Here is a 15,540-nt window from a genome sequence, read left to right as displayed (position 1 = left end):
ACCCACTCCAGTATTCTGGCCTGGAGAATTCCATGGACTGTATAGTCCATGGGGTAGCAAAGAGTCAGACACAACTGAGCAACTTTCACTTACTCATTGTTCAAAAATACAAACCATGTAGGTGTGTATTAGGCAGACACTGGAAAATCTTCATGATAACCAACCTCTAATGAAAGATAAGCACTCTTGGCATATATTCTATCCGACTGGTTTTCCATGCATGCCACAATCTTTATATAGCATACTATTTTGTGACTTCCTTTTTCTTAGAGCAATATCGTGGAGCTATCAACAAGGCAGTACACAAAGTTTTGCCATAATCACTTTTCCCATTGCAGAATATTTTACTCTATGGCTAAATGATAACGTATTTAACCAGTAGCTTTTTGAAAGACACAGGATATTTTCAGTATGTTGCTATTTACAAAGAATGCTGCAGAGAATATCTCTACATGTATATTTTCTCCTTGGGTTCATTATTCTATCAGATACAGTCCTAGAAGTGAGACTGCAGGCCAAAGCATAAACACATTTTATGTGGTGTCAGAAACTGTCTAACTGGCATTTTAAAACGTGCCTCTTTGTAGCTTGTTGGTGTGAATTTTAAATTGGGGATGTGGTGGTAGAACGTGACTAGGAAAGCAAGCAGGTGTGGAAAGATACAGACTGAGCCTCTTTCCTAACCATCTGTACACAGGACCCCTGTTCTCTGTGACAGCACACTGAGGGGGGTGGGCGGTGCTGAGGTTATCTCATAGAGACATCAGGAATGTACATGCTAGGATCATGGCCTTCAGAGAAAGATCACTTTCTGTCCTTTCTCCTGCCAGGGGAGCTGACCACACTCTCAGCCTTAGATCGAGAGAAGAAGGATGTGTACAGCCTTGTTGCCAAGGCAACAGATGGAGGCGGCCAATCGTGCCAGGCAGATGTGATCCTCCATGTGGAGGATGTGAATGACAACGCCCCCCGGTTCTTCCCCAGCCACTCTGCTGTGGCAGTCTTCGACAACACCACGGTGAAGACCCCTGTGGCAGTAGTATTGGCCCGGGACCCTGACCAAGGTGAGAAAGACAAGGATTAGAGGCCATTTGCTCACAGGGTCACCCTAGGCGAGGTTTTGGCTCTCTCTGTTGTTCTGGAACTGCAAGGACTGTCACTCCTGAGCCCACATGCCGGGGCCCAGCCCCGGGGGATCCAGGGTGATTCGAAGGTGGGGACGGAGTCGGCGTCTTTGGAAAAATACATATTTAATCACAGATATAGAGGAATTAGAAATGGATAGTGTAGTAGGAAGATTAGTGGAGAAAAATAGGCTGAATAACTTGGATTACGTGGAATAGCATCCATGCTCCAGATGGGAATTCAGCCAGAAAAACGGGAGCAAGAAAGAAGTGACATGGGGGAATCAGTCTTTCCGGAAACTGATCCGATTTCTTTATTTTTAGGTTTGCTTATACACCTTTTGTTACACATAGGGATGAATACAGAGTCACGGGGCGGGGCGGGGGGTGGTCAGCAGTCCTGACCTTTATCAAAATCAGGTGCTTCACATAAAAAGGTCTTAGGGATTTTATGATCCTTTCTTTCTGATAACCAAAAAACTTATTTTTTCCAAGGGTGTTTTTTCTTAAACCAGGCACCACCCTCCAAATAAAGTTACATTCCTATAGGGTGAGGGTGTAGTGAGTTACAATCAAGAAAGGAATTTATTTAACCCAAGGTTAACATGATTAGTCTTAAAGGTTAATACTTATTTCTCCTATATGCTTAAAGGTTAATACTTATTTCTCCTATATGTTAGTTATATTCATTATAAGGGTAGGGAACATGGAGATTTAGCAGCAAACGTCAGCCCAACAAATGAAAATCCTTTCACCAATGTTCCCCTTAAGATCTATTTGGTCTTAAGGTGGTGATAAAATTACATTTTTACATAACAAGGACACAGTGATTAATAACAAAGCACAGTGATCTATTACAAAAGAGAAAATCCATTAACTCAAAAAGTCTAGTATTGCTAACATCAAAAACTACTGTATTTCCTTTTCTATAGTCCAAATACATTGATTAATATATTCCCAGGTGCCTAAGGATATGGAGGCCTGGCGGCAATCATTGACTCAACAAGAAGAAAAAGCCCTGTGCTAATTAAGACTCTCAAAATACTCCAAAACTCTCTGTGCTGTTTATGGTTAAGAGGTAGTAAACAATCATGTGCCTAGTGGCAGGAATATGGATAATCCTGTCACACAAGCTAGTCTGTCAGCAGAGAGGTTTGACCTAAGACATCCTTGTCCCACCCAGAGCAGGGAATTAGCAGCAATTATTGACACAACAAATGAAGAACCCTTCACCAATATAATTCCTAACCAACCCACTATACTAATAATTTCTAATTTCCCCAAAAGAATTTGCCTTTAGTAAGTCTAAAACATCTCATGCCTCTCAGGTTGGGAGGCTGTAAACAATCACATGTGGCCGGACGAACCTATACAGGTGGGCTAGATAACCTTCAGAGGAGTCCGTAAGCTGAAACACTCTTGTCACGCCCAGGAATTTTTATTGCCTTGGAGCTGCACGTTTACTCCTTCTCCAAGAGAAACGGTTATGGGGGAGAGCCCCTGTAAAGTCAGAGGTGTAGGTGAGAGCATAAAACAGACTCTGGTTTTGGGGTTAGATGCTCAGGAACAGGGGGTTTCCTGAGGCTTGATCACGCCTTTGCGTATGCCAAGCCTCCTTCCTCATGACCCTTGCCATGGGCGGAGTTCCTCATGCTGGCTCCCGGCACCTACAGACAGTTACAAGTAGAAAATGTCCATAAACTGCGTATCTAAGTGCTAGGGGACCAAAGATTTTGGCAGTTTCAAGACTGATGTAGGGCATTTCAGCCTCATTGCTTCTCCCTGCCTCTTAGACCTGGAGCACTTTCAATCCTATCATTTAAGTTCCAGGATATTTTGAATACAATACACCAATCAGAATTATTCGACTCTGATTAATTGGCCACAAGAAAGAAACCTAGGGCGCAAACTCCATTTAGTCTACTAAATTCTTGGATCAATTTTCTAGGCAATGAAGTGGAATAGTTTACATTTTATTTTTACGTTTTAATATTTTAATTTTAATGACTTGGTTTTCATTAGGATTCTTTTCCTTTTACTATTTACAAGGCAAGTTGGATTCATCCAGGAGTATTCATTTCATACTGTACCATTTAAAGTTTCTGACATCATGAAGTTTTTCACTGTGGTGATCTCTGTCTATAGATGTATGTGTATATATACATGTTTATACATATATATGTACATATACAATTATAAAATTTAATTCAAGAAAATTGGACAATTTTGCTATAGGTAAAAAATACCCTCAGGATCAAAGTAGCCAGAGGAACAATGATGAAGATGATGGTAGTGATAAGACAGATCAAAATACCCTGCTTCATGAGACACCAACAGAGTAAATTTACAACTTCTTAGAGGAAGGGAGTTTTAGCTTGGCACTGAGGGAGGTGAGAGATTTTGGAGGAACGCAGGGGTTCCAGGGAGGGCAAATAGTCAGTGCAAAGGCATCTAATATCTAAGGCCCTGCAATGCTCACTAGCCAGGGCTTGCACACCTCCAGGAACAGAAGCTCCCAACTTCCCAGGCAGCCCCTTCCCTCTTCAGATAATTATTCAGTGTTAGCATTTTAGAGCAGATACCTGTCAATCATGGTCCTGCCATCTGCAGCCACACAGGTGTCCTAGACTTTCCAAGACTGGGACGTGCTGTCAGCTCCAGCCTCAAGGCTCCTTTTCTGGATAAAGAGCCCTAGCTTCTTCACTCTTGAGTTTCCAACCCTACCTCCCTTCTAGGATTCATCCTCTGGCCTTGTACCAGTTAACAATTAACCCTTCAAAACTGCTATTATTATTCTAACCCAATATTCCACCTCAATATTTCAAATGCAGCCTGACCAGTACTTCTCTCTCGAGAAAAAAATACACATATGGAAGAGTGTGCATGATATGCACATTTAGTTCATGTAAATTCAACAAAAGCATTGTGTGTCCCCATGTGCGTGTGAGATTCAGTCTCTATAGGCTCAAGGCCTGTGCTCCTCCCATTGGGTGAGGCTCTCATGGCTGAGCACTAAATGTTGGCCTTCTTCAGACCCTATGGGCCCTGCCTGAGCCAACTGCTTCATCTGGTCCACAACCAAAGGAAATAACAGCCTCTGAGACAAAGTTGGAAAAACACCATGTGCTTTGATTTACTAAGAACTTTCCATGGGTGTATATTTTATTTTCTGTTTTTTGTTTTCTTTTTATTTTGACATAATTACAGACACACAGAAAGTTGCAAAAATAGTACTGAGAGGCCCATGCATCCTTCACCCAGCTTCTCCCAGAGGCAGCAATCTGTAGTATAACATTAAAACCAGGAAACTGGTCATGGGATATTACCAATAGAAAAAAAAAAAAAAAAGACAGTGAAGTTGCTCTGTCGTGTCCGACTCTCTGCAACTCCGTGTAGCCTGCCAGGCTCCTCCGTCCATGGGATTTTCCAGGCAAGAATACTGGAGTAGGTTGCCATTGCCTTCTCCAGGGGATCTTCCTGACCCAGGGGTCAAACCTGGGTCTCCCGCACTGCAGGCAGACTCTTTACAATCTGAGCCACCAGGGACATTACTGATAATTAGACTCCAACCTTATTCAAATTTCACAGTTTCCATACGCACTTATTTGAATATGTACATGTGTGCACTTCTATTCAATATTATCCCATGTATATTCTATCCCATGAATAGATAATATTCAATATTATCCCATGTATAGGCAACCACCACCACAATCAAGAATTGTTCTATCACAACCAAAGAACTCGCTATGGGTGGTTTCAGTCTTGTAAAATTTTCATTTTATGAACAGACAGTGGACCCTAACCTCTACATAAACAGCTTCAGATATCCTTAAGGGTTTGCAGAATAACCCTCCCCTTCACAAGAACCTTCTATGAGGTCTTGGGCCCCACCCTCGTCAAGAACCCCCACATGACAGGGTCTCACTGCTAACAGCCTAAGCATTTTAGCTTAGGGACCCTGCCTTCCAGACCCTCCTCTGTCTGAAAGCTTTGCAGCAGGCAGGGCCCAGGGGAGGTCCCTCTGGATGAATAATGCACTCTGTCTCCCTCCCCAGGCACCAATGCCCAGGTGGTTTATTCTCTCACGGACTCTGCTGAAGGCCACTTTTCCATTGAGGCTACCACGGGTGTGATCCGGCTGGAGAAGCCGCTGCGGGTCAGGCCACAGGCAGCTCTGGAGCTCACCGTCCGTGCCTCTGACCTGGGCACCCCGATACCACTCTCCACGCTGGGGACCGTCACGGTCTCTGTGGTGGGGCTGGAGGACTACCTGCCCGTGTTTCTGAGCACCGAGCACAGCGTGCAGGTGCCAGAGGATGCCCAGCGAGGCACAGAGGTGCTGCGGCTCGCCACCCTCACTCGCCCGGGTGCTGAGAAGACTAGCTACCGCGTAGTCAGTGGGAATGAGCAGGGGAGGTTCCGCCTGGATGCCCGCACAGGTGAGACAGCGCCGGGAGGCAGCTCCACCCCAACCCTAAACACGTGCGCGCGCGCACACACACACTGACTCACAGTCTTGGGGAACACTGGATTCTTCACATACAGCAGCCCCTCCCTGGCATCCTTCAGCCCCTTTTTCACTCTGGATCTCTCTAGATACCAAGTCCCTTCTTGCACCCTGGGCCCAGCTTATATGGAAACACCCCTCCTTCCATTATGTCCCCAGCAAGGACTCTGTGTTGAGGACCCCCTCCTCCCACTTTGCAGCTTCACAGTCCCAGCTCACATCCAGCCCCAGGATGCTGAGGCCACCCTCCATCCTTGACTGCCAAGGCATAAAGCACCTGCTAGAATTTGGGGCTTGAGCAGCCCAAGGCAAGGCTGCCTGCTTCCCTCCTAAAGCCATCCACAAACATCCCAGCTCCCTTGAATTTTCCCTTAGTCTCATAAAGATAGACATCTAGGACAACTGCTCTCTTCTATCCTCCTATCCGTGAAAGAATCTAAGTCAGACTCATAGCATCCCTTGGAAGGGCCTCAGAAGCTGCTCAGGTCAGACCAGGCCCCACGTGGATCCCTCCCCACAGTACCTCTGCAATGGTGTGCTCTACCTCCTAAAGCATCTGCCTGTTGAGCATTCCTTTTTTTTTTTTTTTTTTTCAATTTTTATTATGGAGACTTTAAACATATTTTTTAAAAATAGAGGAAACAGTATATGGACCCCATGTTCCCATCACCCAGCTTCAGTAATTATCAACATTCGTCTTGTCTAGTTTCATCCTTAACCCTCACATCCACCCATTGCTGAGTTATTTTAAAGCAAATCCCAGGGATTTCCCTGGTGGTCCAGTGGCTAATGCTCTGCACTCCCAACGCAGGGGCCTGGGGTTCAATCCCTGGTCAGGGAACTAGACCCCACATGCTGCAACTAAGAGCCTGCACATCTCAATAAAGACCGAAGATCCCATGTACCAAAACTAAGACCCAGTGCAGCCAAATAAATAAGTAACAGGATCAAGATTCAGTTAAAAAAAAAAGCAACCCCCAGACATGATATCATGTGGTTTGTAAATACTTCAGTGTGTATCTCTAAATGATACAGATTTCTTGTATAGGCACAGCCATAATATCATTAGCACACCCAAAAGATAATAATTCCTTAATATAGTTTCCAGACAACTTTTCAGACTATATCTCAAATGACTTTTTGGAGTTGGTTTGTTTGTCAACAGCCTCAAAAGTCCACATATTGCATTTCATTGATAGGAGCTATATAACGTCCCTTTGAATCTCTAACATTTTGCTCTCCCTCTTTATTTCCCCCTTATTTATTTATTTAATAAAATAAGATAAATATTTTATTTATTTTAATGAAAAATTTGGGTCATGAGTGAGGTGAGATTTTCTAATATTTTGGATTGGCTAGTTGTACCTTTATGATGTCATATAATATATCCCCCTAGCCCCCAAGCTTATTATAAATGATATCTGGATCAGAGACCTTGATCACGTTCAAGCTCAATATTTTGCCAACAGTGCTTCATAGATGATGCTGGGCTCTCCTTTGCACCACATTAGGAGGCATGTAATGGTTTATCGGTTCTTTTTCCTGAGGTTAAGACTGATGGTGGGCTCAGAGGCTGTCAGTATGATCTATCTATTACAGAGTTCCTCATTAGCTATTCTTTCAACAGAGGTTTTAACAGCCTTTACTGATTATTTCCTAGGTATATTATTTCTTTAGGGGCTGCAAAAATGGTGGCTTTTTCTAGTCCTGTCATTCTTCATTCATTTACTAACTGGAATCATTTTATGAAGAAGAGTTTTCTACCATTAACTGTTCAGTTATAGAGGAATAGCAGGATAAATCCTTATTCTTTTATTTTCCAGTTTTCAGAATAATAACTCTCTGCCCTAACAATCTGTTGAACAATGCTGGGTAGTATAAAACTCTATAATATAAGTTCTGTCATTTACTAGGTGACTGAGCTTGGGCAGGTCACTTAGCTTTTGGGCACATCAGCTACTTACCTAGAAAATGGAAATCACACCTTGTTCTTGTTCTAAGGGTTACTATAGCTCCATATGACACAGAGTTAACATTATAGATTTAAACGAAATCTCAATGAAATAGTACATAAATAATGAGGGGAAAGCTGCCGCTGAGATGGTAATAAGGAAAAGGAGAGGAGATGGAGGAGGAGAAGGGAGACTATGGGGGAGGGAAAATAGATGATGGAGGAGATGGCAGAGAAGATGAGGCAGGAGATCAATCCCTCCCAACACAGTTGAGTTGCCTCTCCTGGGATTTGGCTCAAGACCCCCTCAGCACTCTGCCTTTGTGGTCCCAACTGCCTCAATGCTCCCATCACCTCTTGTTTCTTCAGGGATCCTGTACGTCAACAAGAGCCTGGACTTTGAGACCAGCCCCAAGCACTTCCTGTCCGTCGAGTGCAGCCGGAAGGGCTCTTCCTCCCTCAGTGACATGACCACTATCGTGGTCAATATCACCGATGTCAATGAACATCGGCCCAGATTCCCCCAGCATCTGTACAGCACAAGGGTCTTAGAGAATGCCATCGTGGGGGATGTTGTGCTGACAGTAAGAATCTGTGATTTTGCCCGGTGTGTGTGTGTGGGCGGCGGGGGGATGGACTCTGGGGTGGGTTCTTGTCTCCCCTTCCTTTAGTCATCTATGAGCACAGATTATTTTATCAATTAATACACTATAGACTTGACTGACGTGTAGCCGCTCAACCAAGCTCTCTCATGACAAAATGTCTCAGAGCCATGTTTGATAAGATCTAGGTCACGTGATGAAATAATGGGCATGGGAGAGGCCCCAGAGGACGAAAGGGGCACAGAGGGTCAGTCTGGGAAGGGAGGAATGGGGGGACACCAAACAACACCTCTTTGCATTTAAATATGTAATTGCTCCCCATTTCATGCAGTGAAAGTGAACTCTGCATGCCCGTATTTGAGGTTTTCATCTCCTTTCACGTGCACCCTACACTCCAACCACACAGGAGGAGATGTTTCCCCAAACATCCTCTGTACTTTCATATCCCTGGGCTTATATCATATCCTCTGCCTGGAATGCTGACTCCACTCCCAGAAGCCTTCCTTATCCGTCAAGGCTTTGCAAATTCTTGTCTAACCTCCCCAGGTGAAATTTATAGCCATAAAACTGATCATTCTTTGCTCCAAATTAGACTTGACCATAAAATTACACATTAAGCTTCCTGAGGGCTTACTCACTTTGGCATATTCCTCAACCCCTAGCACAGGACCTTAGTACCCTGTCAGTTATGAAAGAATGAGTAAATGAAGGAATGAATGAATGGATAGATAAATGAATGAACCAAGACATGCTGACATCCTTACCAGGATGTAAATGAAGATATCCTCTTGGAAAGGATGACTGTGGTCTAGGGACTGCCAGCCCAAGGACAATCTGTGGGCCAGGAACATGTTTGTGCCCCCTACACTCCTAGGGGCCAAGATTTCCTTTATGGTCTCTCTTGCCCCTCCATTCACAACCATCACCTGCCTCCACTGCAGGTGTCAGCAACTGATGAAGATGGACCTGTAAATAGTGCCATCACTTACAGCCTCATAGGAGGGAACCAGCTTGGGCACTTTGCCATCCATCCCAAGAAAGGAGAGCTACAGGTGGCCAAGGCCCTGGACTGGGAACAGGTGAGTCACATGGGAGGGACCCATTCTGAGATCATCAGAGTGGAATATAGCCTTGCTGAAGGTCCAGAGGGTGAACTGTGGTCAACACCCCAGCCTGATGCTTCTCCAGACCTGCCCTCAGTGTCCCCCATTCCTTTTCTCTGTGGAGACTCTGGGGCGTGTAAAGCCAGAGGCAGGAGAGGGGCTGAGTGACTTTTAACTCAGGCTAACTTCTCACTATTAACCAAGGATTATTAGATCATTATAACAAGTTATCATTTACTGAGCACCTGTTCTGTGCCACGGACTTTGCTATGTGATGTACATACATTATGCCATTTGGCCCTTAAAGTGATCCTAGGATGTGGCTCCTGATATCACCCGCACACAAGTCAGTCACTCTGTCAAGGTCTCAGCTAGTAAATAGTTAAACTGGAAGTCAAATTTACTTCTGGCTGACACCAGAACCTGAGCCCTAAAATGCTATGGGAGAGCAATGGGGGCAGGCAAAAGGGAGTGTCTCCATCTTATTTTTCCAAAAATATTAGTCATGAATCAGGGGGGCAGAACTGAGGGCCCTGTTGCTAATTCTCCCCTGCGTCTCTTGCCGTAGACTTCTAGCTATTCCCTGAAGCTCCGAGCCACAGACAGTGGGCAGCCCGCACTCTATGAGGACACAGACATCGCTATCCAAGTGGTTGATGTCAATGACAACCCACCAAGATTCTTCCAGCTCAACTACAGCACCTCTGTCCAGGTATGTTCAGCCTTCTAAGATCATCCCAAAGTCATCATCTTCCCTCCATTTTCTTCCTAGTGGAGGGTGCTCACCACTGGTATCAGTCCACCCAAACAGTGACTGTGACCTTGCACTGATATCCCAAATGGCAACACAGCCTGCTGAAGGGGATTACGGATTATACAATTAAAAATTATCTAGCATTCTGCTAGGTTCTTCTGCATCCATTATCTCATAGGGGGCTCACACAGCCGTATGGAATAGATAGTACTCATTTTACAGATTTTTTAAAATGGAGGTACAGAAACATGCCATAGTCAAAATGTGGCAAATTTGGGATTTGAACTCAAAGATTTTCCAGATCCCAAGCTATTTCCACTATACTAATGGTTTATAAACGGGATTTGGAGAAGGCCTTGGGATTCTGTGGGGAATTGTGATCACATAGAGAGAGGTAAGGAAGTGGGTAGGAGCACAAAATTCTGAGTCCCATATCCATCAACCAGGGTCACCTGTTTTGGAAATTATGAGTATGAGTTAGGATGCTTTGGTTGCTAATAATAGATCACTTGACTAAAAGTTCATTAAACAATAAGGCCTTATTAATCCTATAGCAATAGGTCTGATAGTGGGAAAACCAATTCCAGAATTGGTTATTTCAGCAAAAAAAAAAAAAAAGATATCACAATTTTGGATTACTTTCTTCAAAATTCACTCATCTTCTTCCTTATGGTTATAAAATGGCTGCTGCAGCTCCAGCATCACATCCTTGCCTAACCTTCTTCAAAGGTGAACAGGAGGAGATTTCTTTTGCCAAATCTGTTTCTATCAAAAGAAGAACCCTCACCTGTCAGACTTCTCCAATGGTCAGAATTGGATTATATGATCACCCTTAAATAAAAAAAAAAATGGCATAGGAAATCAGATTATTACAACTGACTTAAACCAGTCATAGTCTGTCTCCTCTTAGGAGGAGCATATCTTTGCTGAGGGTATTTCCCTACCTGAATAAAAGTAGGATTTTATAAGAAAGGGCAGACTACTTGTTGAATATGAAACTATGACTTTCTGCTTATAAGATTGTGTTTTTAGATAAGGTTTTTGATGCTAAAAAGACAGTTAACGATCACTGTAAATATTATAGCATGCTGAATTCCTGTGTTACAGAACAAAGACTGGAACAGGGACTTCCCTGGTGGTCCAGTGGCTCAGACTCTGTGCTTATAATGCAGGGAGCCCAGGTTTGAGCCCTTGTCTGGGAACTAGATCCTGCATGCTGCAACTAAAGATTCTGGGTGCTGCAATGAAGACTGAAGATCCCACATGCCACCAAGACCTGGCGCAGCCAAATAAATATTTTAAAAAAAAAAAAAAAAACTGGAACAATACCCAGGGGATCCATTCTTCTCAGTTGAATTACTAATTATCTTTGAATTTTTCTCATTGGATGTGTGTTCCATTGGTCATCTAATCATGAAACCATCTCTAGGTTTTCAACTGATCCTATGAATCACAAAATTCCCACGTGGATCTCAGGCACTAATTTATATACATGAATTATCAGTTATGTGACTTGGACAAGTCACCTCTCTGTAGGATAAAGGGCCTCTAAAGACTCTTCCAGCCCCAATGGCCTTTGTTTCTAAAACCTAGGACTGCCCTCAGGAAGCTCTGGTCTAGACTAACAAAGTCAACCACTAATTCACAGACAGGCAGAATGAATGAATGACAGTTCAAGATGTAGGCATGACCTGGGAGCAGCCAGAGTGCCAAGGACTCATCCTAGAGAAGGGAATCCAGAAAGATGTGAGAGAAGGACTGGGACTCACTTTGCTCTTTGATTTTGTCACTCTTGTTCTCAGGAAAATGCCCCCATTGGCAGCAAAGTCTTGCAACTGATTCTGAGTGACCCAGACTCCCCAGAGAATGGCCCCCCCTTCTCATTCCGAATCACCAAGGGGAATGATGGCTTTGCCTTCCGAGTGACCCCAGATGGATGGTTGGTGACTACTGCAGGCCTGAGCAAGAGAGTCCAGGAATGGTATCAGCTTCAGATCGAGGTGAGAGCTGTGGGGGCCCCTGGTGGTGACCATGGGACGAAACATGTGCTGGCAGTGCTAATAGATAGCTAGCAGGAAGCTGTTGTATAGCGCAGGGAGCTCAGCTTGGTGCTCTGCGAGGATGTAGACTGGTAGGATGCGGGTGGAGGTGGGATGGGAGGTTTAAGAGAGAACCACATACCCCTGGCCGATTCATGTTGATATATGGCAGAAACCAGCACAATAATGTAAAGCAATTGTCCTCCAACTAAAAATTAATAAGCTCAAATTAAAATAAAGAGGGAGAGGGTATGTGTATATATATAGCCATTTATATATGTTAATATATATACACACATATATATATATACACACATGGCTGGTTCACTTCGCTATACAGCAGAAACTAACACAACATTGTAAAGCAATTATACTTCAATAAAAAAATAATAAATGAATAAAAGCACGATCAGTGCTTCTCTTATTAGGAAAAAAGTGTAGAGAGCCCTTACTATGTGCCAGGCACCGGGCTAAGTGCTTCACGTGCATCATTGCACTAAATCTCCACACCATGCTTTAGGGTGAGTGCAGTTATCACTCCCACTTTCCTGATGTGGTAACTGAGGCACACAGAGATTAAGTGACTGGCTTAAAGTGATACTGTTAATAAGTGGTAGAGCTGGCCTGCTCCAAATCCCAGCACTCTGACTCCAAGCTCTTCACCCCTGCCCTGCTCTCAGAACAGAAACTCCCTCTCCCTGGATCTAATTCCTCAAGTCTGGCCAGAATAGCTCTTTGGACCTCAAGTCTTGTTAAAGACCTACCTCTGAGCATTGGTGTTCAGTGTATCCAGCGTCACAGCAAGCCAAAATGCTGAGATGATGAAGTCTGCGGTGAAGAGAGAGTTTATTAGCAAGGCTGCCAGGCAAGGTGATAGGATAACAAGTCTCAGAACCACCTCCTGGAAGGCAAGGGGCTCTGGTGTTTATGGATAAAGAACAAAGGGCCAGGGCAGTCTGAGACCTGGGGAGCGAGGGGAGCATGGCGAAAGGTGATTGGAAAAAGGTGCGGTAATCATTGTTCTGCCGCAGGTGTTCCTAAGCTACAGGCCTCTGCATGTCCAGAAATGGAGGCACTTTGCACTACCTGAGGGTGGAGTTTTCTGCCCTCTGACATCAAGGTCAACAAGCAGAACTTGGGCATCCTCTGTTGAAGGGCTGGTGGTCCTACCCAGTCTGAACCAGTTCTATTCCCACTAGGCACAATTGACTCCCCAAGTCCTGGAAAATAACTCAGGCAACTATCTTATTGTTTAGGTTATATGCGGATACAAGTCTTAAAGCGACCTTGACTAGTGAAGGCAGGTGAAGTGGATTTGACTAATGATTATCCATGGTTTCAGTGCTGGGTCCAATGAGAGAACATATATACATGTGCAGGGGATTTCAGTGATATTATGATGAGTTGTAGGAAAACTGCCCAAGAAAAAGCGGCCAAAATGCTGATGAAACATGCCCATGCTCATTGCATCCCCCCAAATCTCTTTTCTAAACCTTAAGTCTAGTGGATACTACTATCCTGTGAACTTCTCTGGGCTCAGGGTGATGTAGTCATCCTTTCAGACAGCCAGCCAGCCAGGCATTCATTCATCCAGCATCCACTGAGTACCTATCATATGCTGGGTCCCATGCTAGCAGTGAAAAGAAGAGGGTGATCCCTGTCCCCATGGGCTTTTGATTCTAATTATGGAGATAAACAATAAACAGATGAAGAAAGAAAGGGGTGGGAAGCTCAAAAGGCACTGCAGAGACATATTCAGAGGGTGGCTGCCCTTGAGTTGAGACCTGAAGAGTTGGCCACATGAAAAGGGGGCTGGAGAGTGTCCCAGGCAAGAAGAACAAGACAAGACCAATCCCACTTTGGGAAAGAGCTTGAAGTGACCCGAGGCATGGTCATTTGCTCATCACATGGTGAGCGATGGTGGGAATGAAGCTGAAGGGATGGGTTGGATGGCTCATGGGTGCCTCATAGCTTGGATGACCATGTTATCTGAGGTCCAAACTGTGATGCTCCCGAGAGTGAGAGAGGCACTAAAAACAGTTAATTGGTTATAGCTATTGATTTTCATAAGAAATGAAAATCAAGACTGTCCTGGGCTAACCAGGAAGTACAGTCACCCATGATAAGCCTTGGTAATACTTGTAGATTCTAATCAAGGTGCAGTGAGAAGTGATGGAAGGGTTTCCAACAGGGAAGTGACCCTTCTTGTGTCTCAGAAAGCTCATTTTTTAAGTTCCAGAGACAGTCAGTTGAAGGGGGCAAGAGTGGTTGAGGGAGACCAATGAGAAGTCATCTAAGCTGGAGGCAGGTGGTGCTGAGACCTTGAGTGATGGTGAAGATGAACAAGTGGACAGATTTGCAACAGGTTTTGCTTGGAAATTAGTGGGAGTTGGTGGTGGATTGGATACGGGGAGAGAAAGAAAAAAGAAGAATCAGGACCACTCCCAGGTTCCTGACTCCAGTGGATATGGGGAGAGAAGGAAAAGAGAAGAATCAGGACCACTCCCAGGTTCCTGACTCCAGTGAAGTCTGGTTGGTAGGGCCACTTATGAGTCTGGAGAGACTTGGATGGAGAACAGGTTTATGGGATAAAATGAGGGCTCTGTTTAGCATATATTATCTTTCAGGAGTCCATGATATATCTAAGTGAAGGTGTCCAATAAGTAGCTGGAAATGGGAGGCTTTGACTCAGAGAACAGATGTGGGCTAATGTAGAGGGTCTTCAAAGCCAAAAGCATAGGTCAAGTCTGTAGCCTGGCTCAGAGTATCACTTAGTAACTCAATCACTTTCTTGCATTTGTCCTGTATTTCCATTTTTGTTCACTGGGAGGCATTATGCTGCTGCTGCTGCTGCTAAGTCACTTCAGTCGTGTCCGACTCTGTATAGGCCAGCAGATTCTGCTCTGGCTTTACCTGCTGTACGACCTTGAGCATGTTAATTGACCTCTTTAAGACTCAGTTATATCTTTTGTGAAGTAGGACACTTCAGGATACCTGCCTCATCAGACAAACTATGATCACACATTTAAAGCCTGTAAAAGTGACTGGCACACAGTTTGTACTCACAAAATGTCAGTTACATGTTATAATGCAGTGCTTAGTCACTCAGTTATGTCTGATTCTTTGTGACCCCATGAACTGTAGCCCATCAGGCTCCTCTGTCCATGTGATTCTCCAGGCAAGAATACTGGAGTGGGTTACCATGCCCTCCTCCAGGGGATCTTCCCAACCCAGGGATCGAACCCAGGTCTCCCACACTGCAGGAGGATTCTTTACCATCTGAGCCACCAGGAAAGCCCATATATTATAATACTTAGCAATAATATTAATTATTACCATTGCTATTGATATCTCATCAGTTACCCATAATTCCCAGAAGCAGGTGTATTATTATACCTTTCTTGTCCACTCAAAGGAAATCCATATGAACAAGATATTACTGTAGGGAAAACCATGA

General features: G+C 44.3%; 1 protein-coding gene across 1 annotated transcript in view; it reads left to right on the top strand.

Moving 5' to 3' along the window:
• FAT2 (FAT atypical cadherin 2) overlaps window positions 1-15,540 on the top strand; it is a 61,060-nt gene that overhangs the window by 29,771 nt on the left and 15,749 nt on the right. Inside the window, exons 12-17 of the mRNA XM_052642857.1 lie at window positions 831-1,064; window positions 5,183-5,566; window positions 7,955-8,169; window positions 9,129-9,266; window positions 9,859-10,002; window positions 11,847-12,044. Of these exons, the coding sequence (XP_052498817.1) occupies window positions 831-1,064; window positions 5,183-5,566; window positions 7,955-8,169; window positions 9,129-9,266; window positions 9,859-10,002; window positions 11,847-12,044 (1,313 nt within the window). The remainder of the gene's footprint in view (window positions 1-830; window positions 1,065-5,182; window positions 5,567-7,954; window positions 8,170-9,128; window positions 9,267-9,858; window positions 10,003-11,846; window positions 12,045-15,540) is intronic.

The sequence above is a fragment of the Budorcas taxicolor genome, chromosome 7 (genome assembly GCF_023091745.1).
Source record: "Budorcas taxicolor isolate Tak-1 chromosome 7, Takin1.1, whole genome shotgun sequence".
Lineage (NCBI taxonomy): Eukaryota > Metazoa > Chordata > Mammalia > Artiodactyla > Bovidae > Budorcas > Budorcas taxicolor.
The sequence above is the reverse complement of the archived record's forward strand: the minus strand, read 5'-3'. Positions and strand labels throughout refer to the sequence as shown.